The sequence below is a fragment of the Pelmatolapia mariae genome, linkage group LG6, assembly GCF_036321145.2.
Source record: "Pelmatolapia mariae isolate MD_Pm_ZW linkage group LG6, Pm_UMD_F_2, whole genome shotgun sequence".
NCBI lineage: Eukaryota > Metazoa > Chordata > Actinopteri > Cichliformes > Cichlidae > Pelmatolapia > Pelmatolapia mariae.
The window spans coordinates 20,162,291-20,177,386 of record NC_086232.1 but is presented as its reverse complement, the minus strand read 5'-3'; the positions used below and the strand labels follow the sequence as shown (position 1 = coordinate 20,177,386).

At 40.7% G+C, this 15,096-nt stretch overlaps 1 protein-coding gene across 3 annotated transcripts in view; it reads left to right on the top strand.

The window, feature by feature from the left end:
• Positions 1–15,096, top strand: part of cntln (centlein, centrosomal protein) — an 87,994-nt gene that overhangs the window by 2,931 nt on the left and 69,967 nt on the right. For all 3 annotated transcript variants that reach the window (XM_063476151.1, XM_063476152.1, XM_063476150.1), the window contains exons 3-9: positions 1,169–1,257; positions 3,217–3,301; positions 6,886–7,017; positions 7,984–8,163; positions 9,803–9,936; positions 10,919–11,081; positions 11,532–11,771. In XM_063476151.1, coding sequence (XP_063332221.1) covers positions 1,169–1,257; positions 3,217–3,301; positions 6,886–7,017; positions 7,984–8,163; positions 9,803–9,936; positions 10,919–11,081; positions 11,532–11,771 — 1,023 coding nt within the window. The remainder of the gene's footprint in view (positions 1–1,168; positions 1,258–3,216; positions 3,302–6,885; positions 7,018–7,983; positions 8,164–9,802; positions 9,937–10,918; positions 11,082–11,531; positions 11,772–15,096) is intronic.

Here is a 15,096-nt window from a genome sequence, read left to right as displayed (position 1 = left end):
GCTCGTGGTGTTTCAGTTTCTAGATTCAAAATGAATAATTCAGCCATCATCAAACACACATTCAGTGCATCTTTAAGTACGCATACGGCCGAGGAGAGCTCTTGATGAGGGTCCTGACTGAACATTTGTCCATGGAAGGGCTAATGGCAGCCAAAGGCCAGGCAGAGGGAGTCCATGTATTTCAAGTAAACCATGCTGCCTAATTTAATCGTTAGCTGCATTCCAGGGTTGATTTGGTGAGATCTCTATCCCCGCTTCACCCCGCTCCCGATCTGTGTATCCACACACCAAAACACACAGATGCACATCGAGACAGAGATCTACAGTCCTTCCACTTTATATGTTCAGCTCATGGTCTTATCAAGGTCTGCTTCTGCCACTTCAGTAAATAATTGATTAGACACTTTTGAGAAGGGGGTTAAAATTCATGTGCTAATTGGAGACCAGTAGATTCCAGTGGGAGGGATGACTTTTATCTTATGATGATGTGAACATAATTTATCAGATAATTTTATATTAAGTCGATTTGGTATAATTCTGTCTTTTAATGTCAGAAAATGTAGTTTTTAGATGTCCCTCATTAAATGTAATGTAGCTTAAAAATGTTTGAAAAACCAGCGAGACAATTTGAATTGGAAATGTGTCAGGGGCTGGCTGGGTTTTTCTGCTTGAAGATGACTCTCTCTGTCATCAGTTTTGAGTTTCTTTGGGGCTAGTTACTTTGGAGCTGTAGTGGAAAACATATCCGGAGAGCAATTGATTAATAAAGAAAAATGCAAGCTCGACTGCTGTGTTTTGATTTGGATCCCTGCTCTCCCCAGTCATAAATAGTGCATAATGACAAGTGTCAATGCTCACTCCCCTTGAGTCGAAGGTCACATCTCAGCGATGGAGATTGCCGCTAGAGAGAGGCTCATGATTAGAGAGGGCAGGACAGATGAAAAAAATATTATATATTTATATTTTTACAAGTTCTTTAAATTATTGATTGACTTCCCCCAGTTGTCATATGCTAATGTCACTGAGCATCCAAATTTTTTGTTTCTCACTGAAAAAGGGCTGTGATGTGTTGCTGCTTTTCCTTTTAGGGGCTTATCAAATGCAAATTTTATCATCGCATTTCTCAAAAATAATTTCTCTTCACTTGCTGAATCCTTTACTCTCACAGGCAGACAAGGAGTTTGTGTGGTCTCTGTGGAAAAGGCTGCAAGTGGCAAATCCAGACTTGACCCAGGCTGTCAGTTTGGTGGTTGAGCGGTGAGTGGATTCATCTTTCACGTTGCTACCTGAGAGGCTCAGCAGACGAACCTTCCCCTTATCTCGCAAGTGAAGAAAAGCAAGTGTGTGTGTGTGTGTGTGTGAAAGTCGTTCAAGGGGTGTTTAAAGCACCTTGGCCGTTCTACTGGGGTTATGACGGAATCTGGTGCAGATGCTGATTTAAGCCCTCTTATCCCTGGTCTAGCAGTTCAAACAGTGGAAACCCTTTTAATGAAAACACTCTTCCACTGCTGCTCACATGCTGGACAGTTGAAACAGTCCTGCCAAATACTTGTCTTTACTGGATAAATTGCGAGATTGAATATGACCTCTTTTGCAGGATGGCTAAGCTCCATTGAGAACAGTGGCATGGGAACTTGTAGGAAAAGACACATCTGGAGAAATGAATTGCTTTCCTCTTATGATTTAAACAAAAAAAAAAAAACCCACCCAAAAAACATAACGAGACTCTGATTTACCGCTGAAGTTTGAAAGCTGTTTATTCACGCGTTCCAGCTGCCATTAAATTTTGTGTAAAGCTTTATTTAGTACTTAGGTTTTACTGACTTTTTTTCTTTAGGGGATACGTTAAATCATATTTTCTTCCTCACTGGTGCACATCGCATACTTTTTGAGGTCTGTCAGTTGTTAGTAGACCCTTAATAGAGGTAAAAACACAGTGCAGCAACAGAGTGCTCCTCAGTACCTGTGCCTCTCATTTCTACTCCACACCCACTTGAGTTCCTTATAGCCCCTTAGGAAACCCATCAAAGTGGGTTAGTCCGCTGAGACCGGTGGGGGAACATGCACCCAGAGAGTGTATGTGTATTGTATCACCTGATGCGCAGGAGGATATTGACATGGTAATTGTGTCGACTCCAGTCAAGCGCTGTCGTCCACTGGGAGCCGCCATTCATCCCTCCCTCCCCTTCCTGTGCGGATCTTGTAGAGTGATTGGTTGGATGCTCAGGACATGGTGAACATAGCCCAATATATGAGGCGATGCAGCTAGGCCTGCCTGCGTTCCTGCCCCCTCCAGGGACACCAGATACTTATTTCAGTGTGTACCAGGGGAGAGGGCTGATCAGAAGAGGCAAAGAGACGATAGAGAAGGCCTCAAAGACCCGAGGTGTAGAAGAAGCAGCTGATGAGCGGAGGGAACGGATGGTCCCCGGTGGTTCGGAGTAGTTGAAACAAGCAGGTCCCCAATTGCAGACTTGTTTTTGTCTCCCCAAAAGTTCATTATGATAAAAGAGGTAGTAGTGGGCTTGAGAGGTTTAAACTTTGCTGTATTGTTGCTCTGTAATTCTGCTTAAGTAGCCAGTGAGTAAACAAAGTTTTTCTTTTCATTTTCTTACAGTTTAGCATTATTAAATATTAAAATAATGATGAGAACACTGGCGACATGTTAAGGCAAAAGAATCTTCTTTTGATGAGTGCAGCAGGTGATCAATAATTAAACATTTGTAGTTGAAACCGATAAACTTTTGTCTAAGAACTTGCCCTCTGGGGGCAAAAGTCAGTGTTTTGACCTTTCCAGAGTAGCCAGCAGATATTTGGAAAAGGGGTTGTTGATATCTGGGCCAAGAATTTCCTTTTCCATGTGTTTACAGTCGAACTATGAATGCAGATGAATTAAAAAAAAAAAAGTGAAATCACTATCAGATTATAGCTCATGGTTTTCACCTGCATGCAGCCAATGCTCACTCACAAACTCATAAACCAGAGAACTTCCTATACTGAAAATCTAATTTGTAATGAAATCAAGGAGTTCTTCGTACTTATTTTTATATGTAGCATCTGTTTATAGAGAAAAGTTAGAAATCAATGTGTTTCAAGCCAGTAAGAATCTTGAGTGTAAGCTAAATAGTTAAAGCTATTCTTCTGTGTGCTCTCAAGTCCTTAATCGTTGCTGACTATTTACACATGAATATTCTGTGTATTTACTCTTCCTTCTAGTGAGAAGCACAAAGCTGAGATTAAGGACAGGAAAGTGTTGGAGATCCTTCAGTCTAAAGACTACAAGATTCAAGAGTTGGAACAGGTATCATAATGTTTTCCTTAACCGGCTTTAACTTTCTCATGCAAACAACTTTTCTTTATGAACATCAGCAAGTCAATTTATTTTTTCGCTGCTGGCCTACTGTCAGATCTGATTATAGGAATTAAAATTGTCATGGCGCAGTTTAAATATGTTGAAAATGTTCAAAAAGTGCTGATGCACAAAACAAATTTACAGAGTTTTATGCAAAAAAAAAAAATCATCACACTTCTGCACACTCACAGAAGTGTGTGGCTGCTGTGATTTACACATCAAAGTAGTCTCTTTCGCCATTTTTCTCACACATCATTATGTTTCCTTGCGTCATATGATTATTATAATTAGGGAAAAAAAATTCAAAAGGCGCCACTTTAATGAGTAAGGATGTCCTCACACTAAGCACGGTTACTTTGTACCCTGCCTGAGCACAATCACCTTCCCTGCCCACTTCCCAGTGGCCTGTGCTGACACTGCCCTTAATGATCCGACCCAAGTTCACATCAGTTTGTCTCGGAGTGTCAACTCTTCTCTCTTTCTTGAAAAAGCGCTCTGGTAGTACACAATGGGCTCATGAGTGCTTGTGAATGAGCTTTTTATGAATATTGTGGCTACAATGGGGTTGTGGTGACACACTGTGCTCTCACATGTTTATTAAGGAATTGGCAGAATGATTTCTAATGGAGACAGCTGCTACTCAGGAGTGTGCGTACATAGCAATCATGCTACATGCATGCTGTGCTCAAGTCCAAATGAACTATGCCTGGGTTCTCCTCTTTAAGTGGGCCAGGGCACCGGCACATTACACACCACTTACACTAGTCAAGCAAACTTCACCTTGGGGGTCAAACTCGCTTGGCCACAAAAAGGATCAGTTAATGTGAGTGCCCCCTCAATCCTAGCACAAGACTTAAGGAACACATCCAGTACATATAAACCTAAAAATTTAGGTTTGGGTTTTTTTCTACTATAAATAAGCATTGCAATAAGCCCATACCCTGTGTACATATTGTACACACACGTACATGTACAGCTTCAGTTTCCATGATTAACAAGCTGCTCCCAAGTTCCTGCATCGTGTACTGAGCTGAAAGTTAGCTTACCCGGTGGTTGCAAAGCAATTTTCCTTTCGAATGTAGAAGCACCACCAACCCTGACTTCACAACAATGAAACTGTAAAACCTGTAGTACTACCACGGTTGTGTATTTGTGACTGACTAAATAAGCCATACACGAAACAGTGACCAGGCTCTGTCCTTGAGCATGCTGCTGGCATTTTTGTTGTACTGCCAGCGATTGATGAATGGCTTTACCTTGGTAGGGAACAAAATAAAGCTTGTTTTCCCTTGTTTTTCCAACTGCTACTGGAATGCGCTCAACTTGGAAGTGACGTTACTCCCAGCTCTGACATCCGACTTCTGCTGTAAAAGGAATGCAGCATTTATCTTCAGGCTGAGCTTGTGGTCATATGCCTTCATAGTTGACATTTAAGTTGCAGCCGTTTCTAGTGGCTCTTAGTGAGTCTTTCACAGAAAGACAAAACAATCCTTGGGCTTTTTATTTCATTTTCACGGTCATTTTATTACAAGCAAGCATTTTTGTCTTGCTTGTTTAACTGTCTGCTGAAACTTTAATTCATAAATGCCATAAAAATACAAATGAATACAAAATTATTATGCTGCTTTAATATTTCCTTTAGATCTTTATCTTTCTCTCATACCTGCTTTTTTTTGCTCTAACCCCTGAGTTATAGTTCTTCGTGGTATGATGGCTAATGATAATGACATCACTAATGTAATTTACTCCAAATCATCATCTCTTCACCGAAGCATCTGTCAGTCTCATTCATTAGTGTCCCTCACCCAGAATGGTGCTCATTCTTAATGAGACTGGCTGTAATGGAGTCATCAGCTTGCCAGTGCTTTTTGACATTACCCTCCTCAGCAATCATAATAGTTGCTCACTGGACCAAAAAGGTATATGATTATGGTGGACTTTTTTATGTAACATTTGTGCCTTTAAGGTATAAATCATCATAGGTGACGACTCCATTGCTGTGTTTGCAAGCTTGGCACTTACAAGCAAATACAAATACTACTTATGGCCTTCTGAATTATCCACATGACAGTGTGACACAAGTTTCACACTGTTGAAATGCTTTACCCTAATATACAGACATTTGATGGATATCTAGATATCCATCAAATCTGATGGATGCTTTTCGGTTATTTTTTAATAGACTGAATTGATGAGGTGGTAGATAGCTGCAAATCCATCCTGTGGGGGTGGGACTTAACTGTGCTCTGTGTCTTTCAACTGCTTTTTAAGAGCTATTTAAATGAACTCATTCATTTATTACTCTCATTCAGTGTAACGCCCATGTCTCAGTTTATATGAGTTTTATAGGAGGAATTCCTTTGTTTCCAAAGCCTGTTTTGCTGTACTTCTTCTGAAAAGTTCCTTGATAGCGCCGCACTCTGTGCTGTGTCATCCAGCCCTCTGACGGTCATCATCTCATCTGCAATCTTAAGCCATACCCTCAGAGTGATTAATAGGTTTTCCTTCTTTTTTCAAGGATGTGATGGTCTGCTGAGTCCACATAGGATCTCAGATTTTTTTTTCGTAATGTATCAGTTCTCCCACTTTGATTATGTTTTTTTTTTGTTCTTGCTGGTTTTCTTTTTTTTCTTTCACCTCTTTCTCTCTCTCTGCTTTTGTAACATAATTAGCTTTCATTTTTGAACTGTACTGGGAATTTTCAGACGCTAATCTTTCTGTCCTAGACCTCTTAACTTGGCGCAACCCGCTTCCCCCCCACCCTACTATTCTATCACTTGAGTGCTACTGGGGTTCAAATTGTTCTTCCCTATCTCATTATCAGCGTTTGAATTTATTTTCCGCTCTCCAGTATAAATCTATTAAAGCCCCACTGTTCTTAGCACGGCAAGCTAGGAGTAGCAAGGAACGCTAAATCCACTATCTGGATATATCTGAGCGATTTCCCTCAACATGGCAATTAATTGAATCCCAGAGCACGGTGTTATTTGAGAGAGGAGGGTGTACCCACAGAAGACTGTGGATTACCAGCCAATGCCAAACCCCAGCTGATACAGTGTTAAGAAGCCAGCCTCCTCTCACTAAGGCCATAAAGGCTGCCAAAAAACATGAAGTAAACATATAAAAAGTGGGTGGTCATTACTTTACACTAGCGCTTGTTTTAAGAGCTGAAGCATTTAGTCTATTCATTGATTGTCAGGTTAGAAAATTAATGCTGATAATGTTTTCCAGTCTTTCTTTTGTCTGTACACTTAATACTTTGGGGTTTTGGACTGCTGCAAAAATATGACACTGAATGGCATGACCTTAAGCTCCAGGAAATTCCAACAAGCATTCGCTCATGCTTTGTAGATCTCATGAATAGCTCATTAATCAAGGCCAATTGATTATGAAAGCAAATATAAAAGTGATAGTCTTGTTGTTTTGTTACAACATGTTTAAAAAATGAAGGTTAAAAAAAATGATATGCCTAATGTAACCTGTAGTTTTTTGGGGGTTTTTTTGTTCTTTCTGTGTCACCCTGATTGCCACAGAGAGTGACCGGGCAGCAGCAGGAGATTAACGGCTTATTACAAAGGAGGACGGCGGAAGAGGAGAGTGATTTAATGAAGAAGGAGCTGACAGCTCTGCGTGAACAACTGGTCAATAAGAGTCAGGAACTTGAGGTTGGTGGAACAAATTTTCTGTGGCAGTCGGGGCTTCTGCTTTCAAAAGTCTCTTTTCTGCGTGGCACCGAAAACGACAAGTCCCCCGTGGCTTTAGCCTCGGGGGTATGAATCATTTAGAAGAGAAAGAGGATTGTTCAGCCCTCTTGAACGCAATCTCAGTGTCTTTGTGTCTTCTTTTCCTGTCTCCACCCTCGCTCTGTCTCACCCTTTCTTGCTTTCAGCTTACTTTCCCGCTACTGACAACAGAGAATACTTAACAGCTGGAAAGTCTGCATGTGAGAAAGAAAGCGCGAGCCAGAGAAAAGCAGGTTGTTAACTTGCAGATAAATACTTAATGCCTCCTTCAGTGGGGGGAAAGTGAATAATGTGCATGCGATGGTGTGGCTTCTGCCTAATTATGCTTAGATGGGACATGGCTATGATTAATTGATAAAGGGATGGTCCTTACACAGTCTTGGTGGGGTCTCGTGGTGAGAAATCGTGGGGGACAGCATCAAAGGAGACCTAGGTTGAGTCTAATGGGTTTTGTAGCCAGCACCATTCTCATTAGGAGCCTGTCATTAAGGCTGGCAGACTGGCCCCTGTACCTACGTGAGCCCAGTTCTTGCAGCACGGCTCGGCCAACACCAACCAAACACTGGCCGCGTGGGTCCAGTCATACAGCACAGGTGACCTTGGCCAATCAGCGACCCATGCAGTGGGCTCCCGCAGAAAAAGCGGTCCACTGTTTACATATTCATTTCAGCCTCAACCCCATGGGCTGCTTCTCTTTTTGGATCTTTGCAGTTTTCTTTTTTCATTTTCTCAGTTTGAAATGTTACTTTTTCTTTTTCTCTTCTTTCGTCACCGTTGTTTATTTGGCCCTATTGACCCCCTCCCCATTCTACTCCTCACACACACACACACACACACACACACACACACACACACACACACACACACACACACGCCTTCCTTATTCAGGAAATGAAGACAAAATGTAGGAGGAAAGAGGAGGAGGAGCGGCAGGTGGTGCAGGCTCTAGAGGAGGAGAAAGAGGGATTAGCTTCCCGCTGCGCCGCCCTGCAAGCTGACCTGGAGGAGAAGCAGAGGCAGGCCAACAGCCAACGAGACCAGAGGGATGCTGCCCAGACCAGAATAAAGGTATGAATGTGGGGACAGGTCCACAGAAATACAAAGGCACTCACACACACCTTGAACTTTCTGATCCCTCACACCCTTTCCTCTTCAGCTTGTGAATATAAAAAGATCTCTGTAGCAAAGCACAGAATTAAATAAACAGGGACTGCACTCAAAGGAAGGACAAAGTTATGATTTAACGTAGGGCAGACAGATCTTCCTGAGTTGTGGTTTAAAAAAAGAAAGAAAGAAAAAGAAAGAAGAAGAATTAAGCAGACCAAACCGAAAGTAGCTTCCGTTAAGTCATTGGCCTGTTGGTTCAAGAGTTTGTGGTCAGGTGTGTTTCATTATCCAAATGCAAGCAAGTAACTTTCAGAATCTGTTGCTCTGATCATCATTATGGATCGGTGCTTCTTCTCTCTGTGAACATGAGAAATACGATAAGACACCAACTGTGCTATTGTTTAAACATTCAACCAATCAAATTGCAGTTCTTGAAAATTGTATTTATTTATTTTTTTACATTTCAAATTTTATTTCCTAGATTCTCAGGAGATAAAAGCTACAGAAGAACCTCACATTCCTCCCCTTCCTTATCGACTAATCATTATGAAACATATTGCTCCCCTAGTCAAATGGAATCAGACAGAGAGTCTTGAATAAGTTAGAGCTGCAGAGTAATTACTCTTGGATGGGATGAGCCCAGTGACTAGTGTATGCACATCCATCACAGCCTAAGACACTCCACTTGTTTTATGATTTTTTATTTTTTTTTGTATCATACATTGATTTGAAACTTGGTGATGGAAAATATCAGATGCGCAGGGGATATATCATGCCAATTTGTTTGACATGTCAAAGATTTATTCGGGAATTTATCATTTAATGTAGACCTGTGTGCACTGTTAAGATACACCTGCATAGTTTTAGTATTTTCTTAACCCGAACAGCGGTGGAGGAATATTCTGCAAATACAGAGCCGCAAAGATGTGTAATACGTGAAAAAAATATGACCGATTATATAATTTCTTATAGCATTCTTCACATAATTTGCTTGATATTAATTAGCGTCGGATGAATTCAGGGTTTGGTGACCTGTACATGTTTGATGTTGTTTAATCTGCTGCACTCAAATGGTTTCTTTAAATTAAAGCAAAGCTAACTAACGCCTTGTCTGCACCTCCTATATACAAAGAAACAGCACAAAAGCACAATAAAAACATTTTCAGATAGACTGTCATGTTAGAACTAAATCTAAATTTTGCTATTCAATTACTTCACAGCAACTAGTACAGCTAGTTGCTGTGAAGTAACAAATTGTGGCCGACTTATTACAAGTGTTAAAGAAGGCATCGTAATTCAGGGCTAAGAAGTGAGACCTAGTTTCCTTGCTTTTCTGTCACTTTTTTAATTTCAGAATCATTTATTTGTTTATTTGTAGACAGCCAGTAAAAGTAATGTGACAAGTGAATTATTTCAAATTTCATTGCAGAGTCAGTAAATTTAACGATGCTGGTCTGCGTTGGTTTGAGGATTTTGCCATAGAAAATAAACACTGACACATCAAAAAGTTGACATAATAATTCTAATACTTCTTAAAGCATTTCATTTAAGGATAGCCTCTAAATTTGACAAAATCATTGTTATTACTCTTCTATACCAGGATCTAGAGGAGAAACTGCACAACACCTGTCAGGAGCTGACTGCCTTGCAGAGCCACAGTAGCAGCCTAGAAGCTCTGCTTTCCTCCAAAGACACAGAGTTGGCAACTAAACATGAACAACTTGATCGCCTTTGGTAAGCTGTACCAGCTGAGATAGTGTCTCTGTTCTTGCAACATCCAAACCCTAATAGGTGATATTTATGGCTAATTTCATTAGTTAAAGTATAATTCTGTCTGCTATAGACGTACTATATGTCTATACCTCGATTTACATGGGTTACTGCATGGAGGAGTGAGTATATTGCTTCCTTCGCTGTGAGGCTTGGGGGTGACACAGATTTCTTCCACTCTGGCCCACCTAAAGCCACTTGATAAGCCCTGCATAGTGGATATGCTTTAAAAGAGAGAGAAGAGGGAAACAGGGCAGGCTTTGGCTAAGCTTTAGTCGATATGATAAAAACTGTGAGAACTGTAGGAGCCTTAGTGGTAATCTCAACCTTTTTTAACTACTTTTCTGTTTTAATGCCAGAGGCACTCTGACATGTCAGTCACACCAGGGCTATAGACTATTCTTGTGGATTTAGCAGGGTGATTAAAGATTTCCTTACAAGTTCGAGAAGCGCTTTGTGGTAATTCCATTGGTGGATACAAAACAAGATGAAAATGACCTTTTGGTGCTGATGAATTTTGGTATGTTGAGAAATGTAGCTGCTGTTGACGAAAGAAGGAAATCTGCTGTCATAAATACATTACAATAATGTAATGTGCATACAAGTTTATGATTGTTATTGCTCTATAGTTTTGTTGTGCATTTAGGCATTGATGATGTTAAAGGCTTATGAATTTGAGTTGCATATTTATCAAAAGTTAGGCTTTTACAGCTGTAACACATGCACTATTATCTTAAAACCCAAAAGGATTAAAACTGAGTTAATTCAGGTTCTCTGGCATAGTTTTTTAAATAGTTATTTTAATATCAGTACACGACCTTTATGTTTCTCACCTTGAATACGTCAAAAAAATATAACTAAATCCACAATATTTAATGTAAGCAGCACATTATTGTTGTGTACTGTATGACTTTGCATAACGTGTAATGCGAGTGCCTGTGTGTAGTCGTGATTTTGCAGAAGTGCAGACGCTGTACAGACGGAGCACAGAGCATGCAGCGGAGCAGAGCCACCTGATTAAGCAACTGGAAGGACTCAACCTCGACACACAGCGAGTTCTGCGGAACCAAGAAGAGGCTCACTCTGCTGACGCTACCTCCTATCAGCAGGTACTCACAAGTACACACACACACCCAACCTCAAACTCAACAGTGTTATAACCTCTTCGTCGCGCTTTACTCAGACCTCACCAACTGTGGTGATTTATTTCCAAGCTAGCTGTAACCTACAATTATTTTTGTGTCTGCCAGAAAACCATTTTTTCTCGAAGTATCCTGTTACTGTGACTGGGTTTGCAGCATACTACTTTGCCATGCACGTGGAGGAATCATAGAGAAAGACATTTTGCAAACATAAATCATTTGGGACACGTGTTGTTAACAACTTCTTTTCCCTATTTAGATTATTTAGCTTATCCTAATTTTTCTATTACTGAATATAACACAGTCTTAATATCACCTAATGAGTGCTTTTTGTCATTTTTCTCCCATCGATCTGACCCTTCCATTCCCTCTTGCTTGGATTTTAAACCTTTCTCTCTTATTTATATTTGTTGACAGCTATACAAAGAGTTGAGTCAGTGCTACCAGGCTCTCGTGTCTAGTGAGGCCAAGCTCCGCCAGAGTCACCAGGAGCTGAGCAGCCAGCTGGCGCAGAAAGACCAACAGATCTTAGAACTCCAAGCTGACCTACAACAGCAGCAGCAGGAACAAATACAACTTCAACAGGAGCTGCAGCGGCAACAACAGCCTCAGCTAACAGCCATTTACCCCTCTCCACAAAAACAAACCAACTTTAAGGTAAGCACTTTTCTCATTCTTCACTACGTCTTCCAAAAAGGCCTTAATGATCAAATGCATAAAAACATCTTAGCATAGCAAGTATGCCAATCTATGATATGCATTTGTGTGAGTAAGAGCAACAAAATGTGCATGCTTACAGTTCCCTGGACATTACATCTGTCTTCTTCCTTTCACAACAAACACATTATAGTTTGATAATTCTGTCAATTGCTTGCCTGGACTTAATATCTAATTGTCCCAAGGTACAGAGATGTCAATGTGTAGGTGGACCTGCAGGCACAGTAATAACTGACTGGCCCCAGCATGGCCTGTGGTGGTGGTCTTTAACTCAGAATCATTCGTTTGATATTGCTCTAGTTCACCCTTGATCTATCCATCTCTCTGAGCACCAGTGTCTTTTATGTTCGCTATCTGATCTTCTCTCACCGCCAGTCCTAGGCATATGCGCACTCTCTGAATAACATACTTTAGATATCGCCTTTCTCCCCTCCCACCTAAGTAACTGGAAGTCCTTTTAACACACGCGGGTCAGACAGCAAAGCCAGGTAAGAGGTGGAGAGAGGTGATTTAATTGGAACTCCATAATGTTTTTGAAGATGATGTTAGAGTTACAATTCTACGTCTGTCAGTCAGCGGGACTTTGGCTTTAGCGTTGTGCCTTTTGAACCAATCGCCCCCAAGGCAATAGAGGCCTTTAGTAACTGCTAACGATATGATGATAGGTGGTAGACCACACAGTGTCAGACACTTGGTTGGGGAAAAAATTAAAATCTTGAGACACTTTATTCCATCAGCAGTTCTCTAACACACCACTTGACATTTTAAGGAGTCTCTCGGTCTCTTCTGCTCTACGACTTACCATTCCAGTTTCCTCCTTCAGATAACTCTAGTTGATGCAGCACAAGACGATATTTTTGCAGCAGCGGAGAAATGTTTTTCTGCCTCTGCAGCGTTTAATTCGTTAATTTGATTGGCTGATTTTCTGAAAGTGCTGCTCCCAGACTGTGCAAGTTAGAAGATATCAGTTCAAATGTTAAGTGAGTTACAATGAACCTGTCTCACTTAACCCTCTTAATTTAACCAGCGGTAAAATATAAATGGATCATTTAGTCAGTAATTAAATACAGTACTGTAGTGTTCCCACAGTAATTAATACTACATTTAGAGTAGATGCAGTTAGTGCTCTGTGTGTGTAGTGTGGGCACATACACTGACTGGCCACAACATTAAAACCACTGACCGGTGAAGTGAATAACATCGATCATCTCGTTACAATGCAGTGTGCTGCTGGGAAATTCTGGGTATTTATGCAGATGTTTTTGGGGGGCTTTTAATTTTTTTGTGTCATGCACCATTTTAAGGCAGGTAGTTTTATTGTGACTTACTGATATATGTGTGCATGTGTTTTCTTGTCTCTCAGAGTGAAAAATCAGCTCACACAATTTTCAGGGCTGGGACATAATTAGAAAAAAATCATGTATATAACCAAAGCTAAGAATAAATGATAACTTTTGTTTACCGAACACATGTAGCTGCTGTCTGGCTGATTTGTTTTTTTAACTTTCTTACCCACTGACATCAAAGTGAACAGATCAGGTATCCCAAGGTATAGCGCTCAGTCAGGAGGGTTTTCTATTTCCCACTCTCTAATTTCACTGACAGGTTGTGCGTACGTGTGGGTACATCGTGTCTTCATAGTTGTGTGTTTGACTGAAGGTGTGTGTGTGTGTATCCGAGCACATAATCGCAAATTCTGTAACAACTTCCTCCCGAACACCTGTTAAATTCAAATGCTCGGGTTGTTAAGGCAGATTTGATTTTAATTTTAAATGTTTTGGTGGAAGTTACTATTGGAGGTGATCAAAGTACTGATCGCAACAGGAGCACAGGGGGGGAGACACAGTGCTCATTTGAATATGGACCGGAGCGACGGCTTTGAACACCCCACCCGCAGTGGTTTTTGGTGGGGGCGGGGATAAAGGAGGGGTTGGGGTGAGAGGAATAACACCTATTGTGTGTTACATTTCCATGCTGCGCACCAAGATTGTGCGTTCTCGCTTGTCTTATGCAAAGTTAACTCTTTACAGGAAGCTGAACAAGACTTTACAAAGGCTCAAATGTGGGCAGTGTGTGGCGTGACCACACAGCTCAACTCATTTTAATCAGGCTGGTTTCTACTTGAATAATGTCACCTTCTACATCAGTTTATGCTCATTCATTATCTGTTAAATCTATTTTTGTTATTTATTCACAAATTAAAATATAAATACTATATCTATCAGTCTGTCTCTCTAAGATCTATGTTTGTATGTAGATAGATTGTCACCATTTTTTAGTACATCAAAAGTCAGCTAATTGCTCCTGTGCTTAGGTAGTTGTCCAGTGTGTGGGTATTTGCCTGTGTTTGAGTTTATAAAGTGGTGCAAACATCTCCATGTCAGGCTGTAGATGGCCCGATGCCCTGATCTTCTAGCTTTAGGGCCTGGCTGATCATCAGGCACCTGGATGACCCCCATGCACAACGAGCTGCTGTGAAATTGCCAGGTTAGGGAGGCTTGGGTTGCCAGGTTGGGTGGTCACCATCGCAATCTAGATGCAAAGCAGGCTCCCTCATTAGCGGACAGAAAACTAGCTAGTCTGAACATTTCATTATTCAGAAGCGTTTAACTGCATCGTTTGTATTTACTGTAGTTTAGTTAGAGTTTGGCTACTATCAGAGCCGAGCTGTGATTAAAGACCAACATTAGAATCCACAGCAGACCTCAGGCTTTCTGGAATCATCACCGCAGTAAATGAGTGGTAAGTTGTTAATTATGTGGGCAGTCATTCAAAGCAGTGGTTACTCTCTCATCAACATTGGAAAGAGAAAATTAGGCATTCACATTCAATCCAGAAAAGTTTGGTCAAAATATAATGGGAAGAAGCACCTGTGTCTTTTGAAATGTTTACTGAAACTTTTTTTAATGGCCTATTTAAAAAAAACAAAGAAACAAAAAAACTCAATTTATACAAGGTTTGTTTTTTTTTTCTTTTTGTTTGCTTTGGTTTGTCTCATTATCTCAATAGGACAGCAATAGTGTTAACATAACACCTGTGTTTTTTTCTTTAAACTATGTCTATAGACATTTGAATGCCGCTTTATTATAATGATACATGAATGCAGTAAGGTCTCATACTAAGCCTGAAGCACAGAAATAACATTTAGAGACATGACCGGGCCTTCCCCCCCTGTTTTTTTTTAATATACTGAATGAACCCCACACGTTGCATCTCCCTTATCTTGCTGAGATCATTTTTTAACATCTGCTCCTGGGTTTTTATT